General features: G+C 42.6%; 1 protein-coding gene across 2 annotated transcripts in view; it reads right to left on the reverse strand.

The window, feature by feature from the left end:
- Positions 1-263: 263 nt before the first annotated feature.
- Positions 264-15,488, reverse strand: part of LOC112260102 (uncharacterized protein KIAA0232) — a 39,526-nt gene continuing 24,301 nt past the window's right edge. For both annotated transcript variants that reach the window (XM_024434950.2, XM_024434951.2), the window contains 5 exons: positions 7,680-7,749; positions 7,505-7,586; positions 3,974-7,358; positions 3,753-3,861; positions 264-3,517 (listed from right to left, as the gene is read on the reverse strand). In XM_024434950.2, the coding sequence (XP_024290718.1) occupies positions 3,501-3,517; positions 3,753-3,861; positions 3,974-7,358; positions 7,505-7,586; positions 7,680-7,749 (3,663 nt within the window). In that variant the 3' untranslated portion in view covers positions 264-3,500. The remainder of the gene's footprint in view (positions 3,518-3,752; positions 3,862-3,973; positions 7,359-7,504; positions 7,587-7,679; positions 7,750-15,488) is intronic.

Below are 15,488 nucleotides of genomic sequence, written 5' to 3' on the forward strand. Positions count from 1 at the left end.
TGACAAGGCTGTACCATTTTATTAGGACTATTTTATCTGTATGTAGCAGATCGTATCTGACCTCTGGTTTCAATGTGGAGCCAGGAAGGAGACTAATTTCTGCAGAATACTGCCTTGAGTGTCAAGATACACTTTCTCAAGATATCAAATTCTCTATATTGATATTCTCTACAACTATTATGCACATTAATTAAAACACTGAACTAATGGTAAGGCATCCATACGTACAGTGAACATTGTGCAAATAAGACATGACCAGAACCTGAGGTGATTTGGTTTATACCTTTATTAGATGTTAAAAAAAACTCCAATGAAAAAAATAATTTACTCGGGGTGTACATGAAATTAAAACAATACAACCACTTGACACAGTTGGGAGAAGGATGAGGGAGTAAGGTATGGGATGAGCTGGGATGGGAGGGTGTCATCTAGTGGAAATGAAGAGACAAGGAAAACTGGTTTTCAGTGCTGGATATGCTGTTCTTCAGACCACAGTACAATCAAAACTCAATTTGTTAAACCTTTTCAATGTAGTTTCAAATGCATACTCTCACTTGATGCATTTTCTCACCAAACTTTTTTCTTCTCAATATATAAACAAAACTTACCATGGAAGAACATAAAAAGGAAAATACATGGGAGTTTGAAGGAAATGCATCTATTTAAGTGCTTTGTGACTCAGTCTCATATCCACACTCACCATTTTTCTATTTTTATTATCACTTCTTTAACCTCACCTGTACTTATTTTATATAATTAGAACCTGTTTTATTTATTCAACTTAAAGAGATGGTGTGATGTTGGCATGCTGCTTTTATTTGAAAGACACTCCATAACGGTTGGGTCTTTATTTGTTCAGCTCTCCCTCACTCAAAAATAACTTTTCATGCTAAATTAAGTGAATTTCCCCCACATACGCTTAAATGTTTAAGTTTACATGCACCAAGATATTGCATATGACCGAGGGCCATGAAAAGGTCATCCTCACATTACTTATGCAATCTCAAATTGCTCGGCCAGCTTCAAAAGTTAGCTCTAAAACTAAGTGCTGTACAATTAACTGTACAAATCTTGGGATTAATAAACACATGTCAATTTTTTGCTCAAGTAAAGTTTCAGTACTAAATTAATGCTTGAATGAAAGTACTGATGCACTGCCACATACTTGTTTTCCACCTACTTTAAAAACAAATGTTTAGTATTTAAGTATTCCTGAGTGACTGACAACTGTCTAAATAAAATAAAGAATTGAAAGCAGCCAGAAATTCTGAGCAGTCTTTCATTCACGTTTCGATCGGTTTAACACAAGTGAAGAACATACAATAAAGTATGGGGCAGACACTGAGGCCCTGGCAAATTGAAACAGTTTGCTATTGACTTTGCCAAACCAACTCAAGATACCACTGTCCATTAAGAGGTCTATGAATAGTAAAAACCTAGGATCAATGACAGTGCTCACACTGTGCCTTGTGACAGTGCATTTAAACCCGTTTGTGCCCATGTTGTTGGCAGACATATTTTGGACTGCGCAACGAATGCATCACAAGAGTACATGGGGGCATGGTAACAAACATTTGTTGCCTGTGCTTCAATTTCCAAGTCTTCTGAGGGCGAAAATATTCAACCAGTTCTTGCCCCCCCAAAAATGGTATATGGACTAATATTTTGAAAGGGAAGGAGGGAAACAACAACCTGAAATAACCCCCTGCAGGGATATAAAGATATGCACAACGCATTTAGTCTAAAGATGTGATTTAATAGTCAATGCACAGGCCACAAAAACAATCAATCCAACATCTTAGGGCCTCAAATTAAACTTAGTTTGTGCACTTGCACTTAGAGGGTTTGGGGCACAAATATATTTTGCATTTCTCTTGGTAAAGATCTAGCACACAATGTCATTTTGAACCAATGTCTGTACGTGTTCAATGCAGACACACACGTACGCACACATAAAAAAAGTGAGACATTTTTGTATACTGGCTACTGTATACCAAAAATGAAAGTAAAACACCCCTCTAAATAAAAATGTAATATTTTCGTACTTCGGTGGAATGATGTAATTTTTGGTTGATCACCTTTTCCTCTGTTTTATATTACACTTTTCAGTTAAGTAGTGTCAGCATACATTTTTTATTTATTGCCTTTAATATCCTGCTTCTGCTGTAGACCTTACAGTCCAATGAGCATAGTGATACTATATTCTTGTAATACAGTCTGAATTTGTTGCCACCTGATAACAATATTTAAATCAAATACCTGTAACTATTTACTTGAATTGTTATTACAGGCCAGTTAACTTACTAGTTAAAATAAAAACTTACTAGTTCATAAAATAAAAACCAAGCCCACATAAAGTGAGAACCATCAGCAGTCAATTATTTTGCTTTTCTTTTTTTCTCTCCAAAATATCCTTCCACTCTGCCTCAACAAACAAAACTACAGGATCTACAGATCACGGCCACAATATCGATATTGCAACAGTAATTCATAGCACCAATTGTTTGTACTATGGAGTTGATTTTGATTGCACCAAATCGGTGCCTCTAGAGGATGACTGTCATTTAAATATTTTTGCAAAGAGCCATTACTCCCCAAATTGAACTCAAAACGTGCTTTTTTTTCTTGCTGCATTGAACATCAGTTTTGAAATATTTTTCTTTTTTTGGAAGTTTTGTACTTTTTTTTTTGCCTCAAACCATACTACCTATGTCTATTACTAAGGTTCTGAAAAACTGACAACCACCCTTCTAAATCATACTAATTTAGAGCAACTTTGCACACTTCTGGGGGGGATCTTTGATACAGATTTTTCAGAGGAAAGATGCACACGTTCTTTCTCTTTCCACATTCAGAAAGGCACCCATGCTACCAAAATAAACTATTATTGCACAACTCAAAAATCGCCACATTCTTCCTTCACTTTCTGAATGATAGGGGTGGAGAAGAAAAAAAAGGATGCTATCGCGGTGCTTTCACACAACGTTATGAAGAGCGACATCACAGTCAATTCATGGAAATTGTAGCAGTTACACTAGTAAAGAAGGAATGAGACTAGTAGGACAGGCACAACCATTTGGACACCACAACTACCAGTATCCTAGTTTAAAAGCAAAAAGAAAGCTGGAAAAACCGATGGAAGGAAAAACAAGATAGTCCCTTATATCTAACTGTGACTAATGAAGATTATTAATGTCTGGAAAAATCAACTAAAGCAAATCTATGTATGCATGTATTCAGATATTGCATCACAAAGACAAGTAGAACATTTTTTTTTTTTTTTTCATATTTTCACTCTTTTGTTGTGGTTGTTGATTACATACGATTCAAGTTAGTAAATGAAAATCAGCAGGGTTGGGATGTGGTGAGGGGTTCCTCTGTCCAGAAGCCTTTGGTTTCCCGGTCCTGAGGTCTCCCCTATATCTGCTAGTAGAGGTGCAGTCAAACGAGAAGAGGTTATATCCTCTCGACAACAGGCTTACACTCCACAGAGCTAGTTATCAGATGTTGCTGCTCCCTGCAGGAATAAAGACATTGGGTGAGAAAGATGGCATCCAGTACAGTGATACATTTTAATATTTGTAATTCAGTTTAAACTAAGTAGTTGCATGTAAAATGACCAATTCATGACCCATCTGCATCTGTCAGGACAAACGAAAAAAATCTAAAGCTTCCAAATTCAAAGCAATTCAAATTAAGTAATCCCAGCCATAGGCCCAAGATATATTTACCCTAACTCTGATTGATCATACCTGTACACTGAGATCCGGGGAAAAGGGGGGAACAGAGTGTGTTCTGCCACCAGCACTCATCTTGCTGGCTGCCAGTTCCTCCCTGTCCACTAATATTTAATAGAGGGAACTAAAAAGAAGAAAGGCAAGGTATTAGTCTAACGCAGGGGAAACTGTTTCCTTGTAAAAATTTAAAGTCTCTTCTGATCCAACCCACCTAGACATTCTTATAAGATTCTTACCTCATGCAAATCTTCAATGAAGTCATAGGTTTTCCCATATGTGGGACACTGACCAGCCGCTGCACATTTGCAGGCTTCCTTCTCTCTGCAAGATTCTTCCTTCTGAATCTGATTGACTGGGACGTCCATCCGTCCACTTGCCATCAATGTTGCTGCTCCTGCTGCGGCTGCCATTTCGCAGTCTAAGCAAATCTCTTGCTCAGCGATTGGCAGAAGGGTGCTAGAGCCCTCCTGAGAATCCAGTGAGGTCTGGGCACTCTTCTCCATGCCAGACTTCTTCAATCTGGGCAGGAACTTACCAGATTCCAGTTCTGACTTCCCGTAGCAGGGGCCCTCGTTTTCTGCGTCCTCCTCTAGCGGTTTCAGGTCTGCCTGAGGGTCATCGAAGACATCTGGCAGGGCCAGGAATGGAACACTCTTCTCCTCTTCTTTCTCAGAATCAGCCTCCGACTCACTCCCTCCACCGGGCGACAGCTCTGAGGCGGATATGGGTCGGAAGTGAGTCCTGGGGGAGATGCGGATGGCCCTGTACTGGGTGGTCTGGTTGATGCCGTATAGCCGTGGTTGGAAAGCGTCTTTCTCAGAGTCCGAGCACAATATAGACTTGGGCTTGAACCCCGGGCTGAACGAAGCCATGTCCTCAGGCTCGAAGGAGCATTCTACGTGGAGGACTTGAGAGAACTGATTGTTCAGATCGAAGGACGCAAACGGGTTGTCGAGTCCTGGCTCCTCGCCTTGGAAGCCTGCACAGGATCCGAGTAAATCTTCATGGAAGATTAAAGAAAATCCCTTATTCAAACCTTCCCCACCTCCTTTAGTAGCCTGGTCGCTCTGCCCGAAGGAGACCAGGGGCCTCCAGAAGGGCTTATGGCCAGGGGCAAAGCAGCTGCCCGTATTCATGAACACGTCTGTACCAGCAATGGTGACCACGTCTGAGGCAGAGGCGGCAGCAGCGGCACACTGTAGCAAGCTGCCTCTCGCGTCGCCAGGCGGCACCACAGCCCAGTCCTGATCACCACTGAATGTCTTTAGCTCTCCGTACACTCCTCCCAGGATGAACGATGTGTTGTCCTTCTCAGGGTTCACGTCCCAGGGCTTGGACGGCGTCATGTAATCCCCGGAAGCATTAATCTTCGAGAGTTTGTTTTTGGCCAGGAGGGCCTGCTCTTCATTCTTGCCTTCCCACAGGTGGTACTCAGAGTGCTGCACTGCCTTCTTCAGAGGCCCCTGGATGGGACCAACTTCCTTTACCTGCACGTCAAGACAACCGCAGTGGTAGCTGCTCGACTCTTTGGAGAACAAGCCCTCGCCTGGCTTCTCTCCTCCTAGTGATAGTTCAGGATCTCCATCTCCGATAGCTGTCCAAATGTCCTTTATTATCCCTGAGCTGTAGTTGTCACACTGTTGGTTTGTGTCATGCGAAAACATGCCAGCATCATACTGTTCTAACGCTATCCCACAAATGGACTCCAATTTAGATTTCTTTGCGAAGGTCGGATTGGACACTGTGTCAACATTGGCCTCATCGCACTGACGACCGGTGTCTTCTTGTAAAAAGTCCAGGATTTCTTCCTCTAGGTATGTACCAGAGATGGGGAGGATTATACAATTAATCTCTTCATTGCCAATTAGAGCGGACTCTGTATGAACATTTATTTGCTCATTGTCTGAACGCGTCTCTTCCGAATGTGACCATGGACTGCAGGTTCGGGTTGAAAGGTTTGAACAATGTTCAGTTTCATCGAAGGCACTATTTTTGGTCCAAATTAGCAAACGAGACTGCTTGTTACAATGTGGTTCTAGACAGCTACTTGAATCTGTGTTGTTTTCTTGACCAACGGTGAGTGAGTCGCAGGGAAAAGAAAGAGTGGGGCTATCGTACTGGAGCTCAAAAAGAGAGAAGCAGGAGTTGTTCAGACCAGACGCTTCGCTCGTGGCTTCTGGGAGATGAGGCTCCTCCAGGTTTCCAGGCAGAGTGCTGATGGTGAATGTAACACCGTCCAAAGCGGGGGAGAGCATAACGGGTGAGTCCCCTACAAAGCTTTCTCCATCTTTATCTTCAGAGCTAGAGGATGAATAACATCCCCAGATCTGAGCCATGTTTTCCAAATCCTGCATGAAGAACCCATCAGCTGCCAAAGTTTCCTGACAGTCCACCCTTATTGCACTTTCCCCTTGCAGCTCAAGGCCATCTAACACTAAACAACATTCTGTCTCAAAGTCTCTTTGTTCTTCGCTCTTCTGTCGAATCATGCTCAAGATCCGACTCTCTTGTACTGAGTCTGAGGCACTAGGATCCAATATGGATTGATAAATATCGACTTCATAGAAGTGAGTGAATTCAGACAGATGGTCATCATCTAAATCTCTACTATCCTCAGGCGGAGGGAAGCTTGAGGTCCCATTGAGGTCGTTAGCCTCATTTGAGTCGCCTGGCACCTCAACAAAGTGCCCATCCACAAAGGTTCCCGCTGCCAGATACGCCCTCTGGAAGCTTGCGTTGGCAATGTAGATGCCTTGCATTCTCTCAGACAGCCTTTCAAAGTTAGCAGACATAGTCGAGTCGTCTGGAGAGTCCACCTTACTCCGGTACTTTGTTTCCAGTTTGCTCTTTCTGCTACTGAAAGGTACAAAATACTCTGTGATGGGCTCTGTGTACCACAGGGGCTCTTCCATGTACTCCTTTTTGTTGCTGGCCTCAGCTCCGGACTCCTTTGCGTCCCCCCAACCTGGATATTTTCGAATCTCCTTCAGCGGCCTGTTCCCCTTTTTGTAGAGCTGTGTTTGCCTTGCAGAGCCTCCAGTGGTACTGCTGCTGCTGCCGCCGCCTCCAGCGTTCCTGCGCCCCTCTTTGTCAATGGCCTGCAAAGCCAGTTTCACTTGTCCTCTGTTGCGCCCCCACTTACTCCTGCTGCCCGCCTCCTTGGACTTGTGCCTGATTCTGACTGCTTTCCTGCTGGAGATTTTGGAATCGCCTGGGTTCCCGCTGGAGCTCGAGCCAGCCTCGCTAGAGCCAGAGGACCAGGAGCGAGGACGATACTTGCACTCTGACCTGTGCCTCGCCTGCCTCTTGCTGTGAACGGCAGCTCGTTCCTCCGCTGTTGCGCCACCATGGTATCGGTTCTCTTTCTCCTTCTTGCTGCGTCGCTGTTGGGCTCTCTCGCTGGTTGGGTTAGTGGTAGTGCTGCATGCCTCAGGGGTTCTCTCATTAGCAGCTTCACCATCGCTGTTGCAATCTTTTGGGGAGGAGGTGTCAGTGCTGGTCTGCGGGGCTGCAGAGGATGATGAGCCAGAGTAAGCGCTGGCTTTAGCTTTGTTCCACACCGTCATGATCTCTTGGAGACAAACAGATCCCTCTGACAAAGGAGGAAAGGCTTCATAATACCTGCAACAATGAGAGAAAATGTTGTCAATTAAGAAATAATAAAATGAATAAGCACATGTTTAATGGACATAAAACTAAATCAACTAGTTCTGCCAGCTACTCAGGACAGTATTATTGTGGTTATGGGTAAAAAAACAAAAACATACATTTCCACCTGGTCCTTTGAGGAAGATGACTCAACTTGTTCAGGAGACTGAGATCCATAAGATTTGTTGAGCGGTTTTTCTTCTGTGAAGAATTATAAGCAATATGATAAGTGTCATCATTGAAGTGTTTTTATATTTACTAGGGCATACAAATGTATAAACCTAAGATACAAACCTTTCTGTTTGTTTTGGATGTCCTTGAGTTTGGAGCAAAGCTCCTCGACCAGGCTCTCAATTCCAGAGTTCTGTGGGGAAATAATTAGGGAGAATATGTAACATCTAGCAAATAATCCATTGAAGAGAATGAATATTAATAAAACATTTGCATCAGACCATTCATAAAGTGATGGGATGTATCCATCAATAACACTTAGGGGTTTGAACATGTGCTTTTTTTCAAACTTTGACCCCCATTGTAACACTGACTAGAGGGTATTAACATAGGGCTGACAGAAGTCTAACCAGCTGACTGTCGGCACGGGCATGCTCTACCATGACCGTGTTAAATCAGTGTTGCCATTAGCGGCGGCTGACGGCTAATCATGGTTACACACACAGATTTTCAACCGGCTACATTTTTCAGATTAACTAGACTACTTTTCATTTTTTTGTTGTTGTTTTTACCTTCATTTAACTAGGCAAGTCAGTTAAGAACAAATTTTTATTTTCAATGACGGCCTAGGAACAGTGGGTTAACTGCATAGGGGCAGAACAACAGATTTTGTACCTTGTCAGCTCGGGGGTTTGAACTTGCAACCGCTCGGTTACTAGTCCAATGCTCTAACCACTAGGCTACCCTGCCGCCCCATTTAAAAGTTTCAATTCGATAGGTTAGTCGAGCCCTCTCCAACTAGAATGAATGATTTGCATATTCTAGCGATCTATTGATAGGATAGGCGCCTGTCAGTCACAAAGCGAGCGATGACTGGGAAACGCAGCAGAGACAAAGCGAGAGGTTTCACTCTCGCCAAAATAAGCCCAATATGTTTCTATGGGCTTATTTTGGATCTAAGCATGTCGCCTCCCGCTTTGGGACAACTCCCATTTTTAAAGCGGAGACATGAGCATCTCCTCATTTAGTACAGATATCTGGTTGCAGTCGAATTTCTTTACGCGGAGGAGGGAGAGAAAGCATGATGCTCGTGAATTGGCACGTCCCATGTAATGTAAGTGGTAACGAGGAGTCAAAATCCAAAAGCCTAATTACTGTTCTAACATTTTATTAATTTTCTTTCAAATAGCCAGCCACGTGGAGTCGTGGTGCCAAGTAGGCAATTTATTGTTTGTTGATTGACAACTGAACAAGTATTGACTAGTTTATAAAAAGGTGTCAAACTGACTGAATAAGGTCGTTCTTCTATATCCCTTTGCCATTCATATATCATGCAACGTGGTTATATGTCCATGGTATAAGTCCACGGGATACGTAAACCAAAGGATTTCTTTTCCTAAAATGTTGGGGCTTGCCAGACAGTGACGCTAAAGTGAGTGACTCATATTCGTCAGTCTGAGTGTAGCCTACCGAATCGCATCGGTGGGGGGGATCCTTCATTTGTCTCCCTAAATTGCATAGGCTACTGATAGGCCTTGGCTTTTTGGCAATTATCTGCTGATAAATTATGAAGCTGGTAACTCATCACTGCAGGAACAATAGGTAGTGGAGAGCCTCATTTTATAATTAGGGCCCTCACAGAAACCAGGCATTAAAACGGAATTCAACAATATTCAAAAAGGTACATTAACTTTAATAGGGAATCAACTAAATTTATTCATTTGCACAAGTTTATCATACGACATGAACAAAATGCGTTAGTGATTCGTATTTCTTGCAACCTCTGTGTGCAGTACTCAAGTCTGCCACTTTGTGAAGCTGTTAGCGATGATGCTAATGAAAAGTCTTCTGGTAGATGGGAAGGCTTTCCCAAAAACCTTTTCAATTAAAGCTGCAATATGTAACTTTTTGGGTGATCTGACAAAATTCAGATGGAAATGTGAGTTACAGATCTGTCACTCATTGAAAGCAAGTCTATAAGAAGCGGTAGATCCGTTTTATTTCTATGCTTACCATTCTTAAATTTTGTTTTTGCATCTTATTTTCAGTTTTGTATATCAGCTTCAAAAAGATTAAAATACAATATTTTTGGTTAAACAGACTATTGCTACGTGTGCGCTTGAATTAAAAAAAAAAAAAAAAAAATGTAGTTACCCTTTATCACAATTTTGCAGATTTTCCCCAGACCTCAAACATGGTCTACAGGGTGGGAAATTAAACACCTGCTGAACATTAGCCACAATGTATATTTCACCAGACAAGTTGGCAGGTGGTCACTCAGCATTTGGGGACAATTTTTGTTTCAATCCAAAACTCAAATGTATAAATTGGTCAAATTGACATGAAAGGCTGGTAGAAGACAGAGAATATCATCTCTGACAGACACTGCGATGCAGTGCCCTCGACCACTGCGCCACCCGGGACGGACTGTTGATTCCTTGATGTTTAGTTGTACAACAGTTTCCGTTTTACTATGGTTTCAAATTATTTAATTTAACACAGTTAAAAAAGACAGGTCACAAATTAAATTGAGCAATATGCACCATTACTTCTTACGAGTAACATGTGTGTTTTAGTTTAAAGTGTAATGTTCACTTCGAAAATAGTCCTGATCATATCGGCCTAGACAATATCCAAAACTAACATCACAGTGAATTCATACATTTTCAGTCATTTAAAGTTGTATACAGTGGGGCAAAAAAGTATTTAGTCACCCACCAATTGTGCAGGTTCTCCCACTTAAAAAGATGAGGCCTGTAATTTATCATAGGTACACTTCAACTATGACAGACAAAATGAGGAACACAAATCCAGAAAATCACATTCTAGGATTTTTTTATGAATTTATTTGCAAACTATGGTGGAAAATAAAGTATTTGGTCAATAACAAAAGTTTCTCAATACTTTGTTATATACCCTTTGTTGGCAATGACAGAGGTCAAACGTTTTCTGTAAGTCTTCACAAGGTTTCCACACACTGTTGCTGGTATTTTGGCCCATTCCTCCATGCAGATCTCCTCTAGAGCAGTGATGTTTTGGGGCTGTTGCTGGGCAACACGGACTTTCAACTCCCTCCAAAGATTTTCTATGGGGTTGAGATCTGGAGACTAGCTAGGCCACTCCAGGACCTTGAAATGCTTCTTACGAAGCCACTCCTTCGTTGCCCGGGCGGTGTGTTTGGGATCATTGTCATGCTGAAAGACCCAGCCACGTTTCATCTTCAATGCCCTTGCTGACGGAAGGAGGTTTTCAGTCAAAATCTCACGATACATGGCCCCATTTATTCTTTCCTTTACACAGATCAGTCGTCCTGGTCCCTTTGCAGAAAAACAGCCCCAAAGCATGATGTTTCCACCCCCATGCTACACAGTAGGTATGGTGTTCTTTGGATGCAACTCAGCATTCTTTGTCCTCCAAACACAACGAGTTGAGTTTACCAAAAAGTTATATTTTGGTTTCATCTGACCATATGACATTCTCCCAATCTTCTTCTGGATCATCCAAATGCTCTCTAGCAAACTTCAGATGGGCCTGGACATGTACTGGCTTAAGCAGGGGGACACGTCTGGCACTGCAGGATTTGAGTCCCTCGCGGCGTAGTGTGTTACTGATGGTAGGCTTCGTTACTTTGGTCCCAGCTCTCTGCAGGTCATTCACTAGGTACCCCCCGTGTGGTTCTGTGAATTTTGCTCACCATTCTTGTGATCATTTTGACCCCGCGGGGTGAGATCTTGCGTGGAGCCCCAGATCGAGGGAGATTATCAGTGGTCTTGTCTGTCTTCCATTTCCTAATAATTGTTCCCACAGTTGATTTCTTCAAACCAAGCTGCTTACCTATTGCAGATTCAGTCTTCCCAGCCTGGTGCAGGTCTACAATTTTGTTTCTGGTGTCCTTTGACAGCTCTTTGGTCTTGGCCATAGTGGAGTTTGGGGTGTGACTGTTTGAGGTTGTGGACAGGTGTCTTTTATACTGATAAAAAGTTCAAACAGGTGCCATTTAATACAGGTAACAAGTGGGGGACAGAGGAGCCTCTTAAAGAAGTTACAGGTCTGTGAGAGCCAGAAATCTTGCTTGTTTGTAGGTGACCAAATACTTATTTTCCACCATAATTTGCAAATAAATTCATAAAAAATCCTACAATGTGATTTTCTGGATTTTTTTTTCTCATTTTGTCTGTCATAGTTGAAGTGTAACTATGATGAAAATTACATGCCTCTCATCTTTAAGTGGGAGAACTTGCACAACTGGTGGCTGACTAAATACTTTTTTGCCCCACTTCACACACACACACACACACACACACACCTGTTCTGAAAGTCTGCAACACCACTAAGCAAGCAGCACCATGAAGACCAAGGAGCTCTCCAAACAAGTCACAAATTTGTGGAGAATTACAAAAAAATATCCGAACCTTTGAACATCCCATAGAGCACCATTTAAATCCATTATTTTAAAAAATGGAAAGAATTTGGCACCACAACAACCCTGCCAAAAGAGGGCCACCTTCCAAAATTCACAGAACAGGCAAGGGGGGCATTAATCAGAGGCAACAAAGAGACCAAAGATAACCCTGAAGAATCTGTCCATAGGACCACTTTAAGCTGTACATTCCACAGAGCTGGGCTTTATGGAAGAGTGGCAAATAAAAGCCATTGCTTAAATGGAAAAAAATAAACAAATACTTTGTTTGCCAAAAAGGTGTGTGGGAGACTCCCCAAACATATGGAAGAAGGTACTCAGATGAGACTAAAATTTAGCTTTTTGGCCATCAAGGAAAACGCTGTCTGACGCAAACCTAACACCTCGCATCACCCCGAGAACACCATCCCCACAGTGAAGCATGGTGGTGCAAGCATCATGCTGTGACAGTGTTTTCATCAGCAGGGAGTGGGAAACTGGTCAGAATTGAAGGAATGATGGATGGCGCTAAATACAGGGAAATTCTTGAGGGAAACCTGTTTCAGTCTTCCAGAGATTTGAGACTGGGACGGAGGTTCACCTTACAGCAGGACAATGACCCTAAGCATACTACTAAAGCAACACTCGAGTGGTTTAAGGAGAAACATTTAAATATCTTGGAATGGCCTAGTCAAAGCCCAGACCTCAATCCAATTGAGAATCTGTGGTATGACTTAGATTGCTGTACACCAGCGGAACCCATAGAACTTGAAGGAGCTGGAGCAGTTTTGCCTTGAAGAATTGGCAAAAATCCCAGTGGATAGTTGTGCCAAGCTTAGCGAGAGATACCCCAAGAGACTTGCAGCTGTTATTGCTGAAAAAGGGGTCAATACAAAGTATTGACTTTGGGGGGGTGAATAGTCATGCACACTCAAGTTCAGTTGTCGTCTTATTTCTTGTTTGTTTCACAATTAAAACTATTTTGATCTTCAGTGGTAGGCATGTTGTGTAAATCAAATGATACAAACACCAACAATCCTTTTTAATTCCAGGTTGTAAGAAAACAATAGGAAAAATATCAAGGGGGGTGAATACTTTTACAAGGCACTGTAGTTATATCTTTCTACACAATATCATTACACATTTTTCCAGTCAGAGGTAAACTCAACAAAGGATTAAATTATTTTGCTGCGTATTTCAGATGGAATCAAGGCATTTATAATGTATCAGAGGCCACCAAAATAGAGCTCCTGCAACAACAACAAAAAATCCTACCCGGGGGTGCCGGTACCTGGCCGGCTACTCTATGTACTTGTGTAAAACACTGGTTAAATTTAGCTAAGAGGGAAAAATATTGTGAGAGAATGACTAAGCATAGCCCAAACAACCACCTGTCTTTCCATCAAAACACTTACAAAATATCAAGCATTAGACAAAGTTCTGACACCTACTTCTTCCTTGTACCTATTGATTCGCTAAACAAAGATGAAGTGATCCGTTTTGCTGTAAAAAAAGAAAGTCCTGCAACGGTCAGGTCTATAAAAATAAATCCATGTCAAAATGCCTCAACAGACCAGTAGACAATAGACACCATCATAAAAGCAACTGCATTCGGTGAGGAGTGCTATATATTGAGGGCCGGATTAGTCAAAAATGTTTTACACACTCCTTCTCGCACTCTTTCTGACAGAAAGTGACATTCCTTACCATGACGCCCAGTAAAAAAAAAGCTAAGTTTCTCCCCTGGTCCTGTGTTTCCTCTTGCATCATTGTGTTAATGCCGGTCAGCTGACGGGCAACACGCACACACTCTGCTCTCTGTGCTGCAATCCTGTGCAGCATGTGCTGGTAAAAAAAAAAAAAAAAAAGACTGCAGAGTCCAGTCCCCAGAGAGCAGCACACTCCTCCTCTACCTTGCAGACCCTTCCCCCTATACGCCCTCCAGCTCTATCCCGTCCCTCACAAGCTCGCTCTACTACGGGCTGCTTTTGATACTATACTACTGCCAACCAACCGCTAAGGAAAATGTCAGACATTTTTGGGGGGATTTTGCTTGGGAAAAGGGCACAGACAGAATATAATGCAGGTTTATTAAACTGTGCACTCGCTTACATGCATTGACACCTCTGCAACGTCACACATAATATTATCTCAATACTGAGTGTAACAGTGTAAGTGCACATGGGAGTCTTTCACTGGTTCACAGTTCTTCACTTTGCTGACCTCAATCCAACATTGCCAGTAAAACACTCATTACGTCACACTGGCTGTGAAAATCCTGGAGAGCAATCACAAAATAAGGCTGGTCAGTCTTATTCTAAAATGGATTTTAAAAAAAGATCCTCAATCTACACATAATACCACAATGTTGTTTCCATTGATCATCCTTGATGTTTCTGGACTCCAATCAAGTTGTACTTGTGGTAAATTCAATTGATTTGACATGATTTGGAATGGCACACACCTGTCTATATAAGGTCCCACAGTTAACAGTGCATGTCAGAGCAAAAACCAAGCCATGAGGTGGAAGGAATTGTCTGTAGAGCTCCGAGACAGGATTGTCGAGGCACAGATCTGGGGAAGGGTACCAAAACATTTCTGCAGTATTGAAGGTCACCAAGAACACAGTGGCCTCCATCATTCTTAAATGGAAGAAGTTTGGAACCGATAGTCACTCTGAAGGAGCTCCAGAGTTCCTCTATGGAGATGGGGAACCTTCCAGAAGGACAACAATCTCTGCAGCACTCCATCAATCCGGCCTTTATGGTAGAGTGGCCAGACGGAAGCTACTCCTCAGTAAAAAAGACAACAGTCTGCTGTGAGTTTGCCAAAAGGCACCTAAAAAGACTCTCAGACCATGAAACAAGATTCTCTGGTCTGATGAAACCAAGATTCAACTCTTTGGCCTGAATGCCAAGCATAACGTCTAGAAGAAACCTGGCACCATCCCTACAGTGAAGCATGGTGGCAGCATCACGCTGTGGGGATGTTTTTCAGCGGCAGGGACTGGGAGACTAGTCAGGAGAGGGAAAGATTAACAGAGCAACATACATAGATCCTTGATGAAAACCTGGTCCAGAGCACTCAGGACCTCAGACTGGGGTGTAGGTTCACCTTCCAAAAGAACAACCCTAAGCACACAGCAAAGACAAAGCAGGTGTAGCTTCGGGACAAGTCTCTGAATGTCCTTGAGTGGCCCAGCCAGAGCCCGGACTTATAAAACAATTTCTAGAGTGTTGGAAGGTTCCAAGGGTACAGTGGTCTCAAGCATTTGGAAATTGAAACTACCCAGAGCTGGCCATCCAACCAAACTGAGCGACCAGCCGAGAAGGACCTTGGTCAGGGAAGTGACCAAGAACCCAATGACCACTCTGACAGAACTACAGAGTTTGTTGGCTGAGATGGTAGAACCTGTCAGAAGGACAGTTTATAGCACTTTACCAATCTGGGCTTTATGGGAGAGTGGCCAGATGGAAGCCACTCCTGAGAAAAAGGCACGACATAACAAAAAGTAGAATAAGTCAAGGGATATG

The sequence above is a fragment of the Oncorhynchus tshawytscha genome, linkage group LG10 (assembly GCF_018296145.1).
Source record: "Oncorhynchus tshawytscha isolate Ot180627B linkage group LG10, Otsh_v2.0, whole genome shotgun sequence".
Classification (NCBI taxonomy): Eukaryota; Metazoa; Chordata; class Actinopteri; order Salmoniformes; family Salmonidae; genus Oncorhynchus; species Oncorhynchus tshawytscha.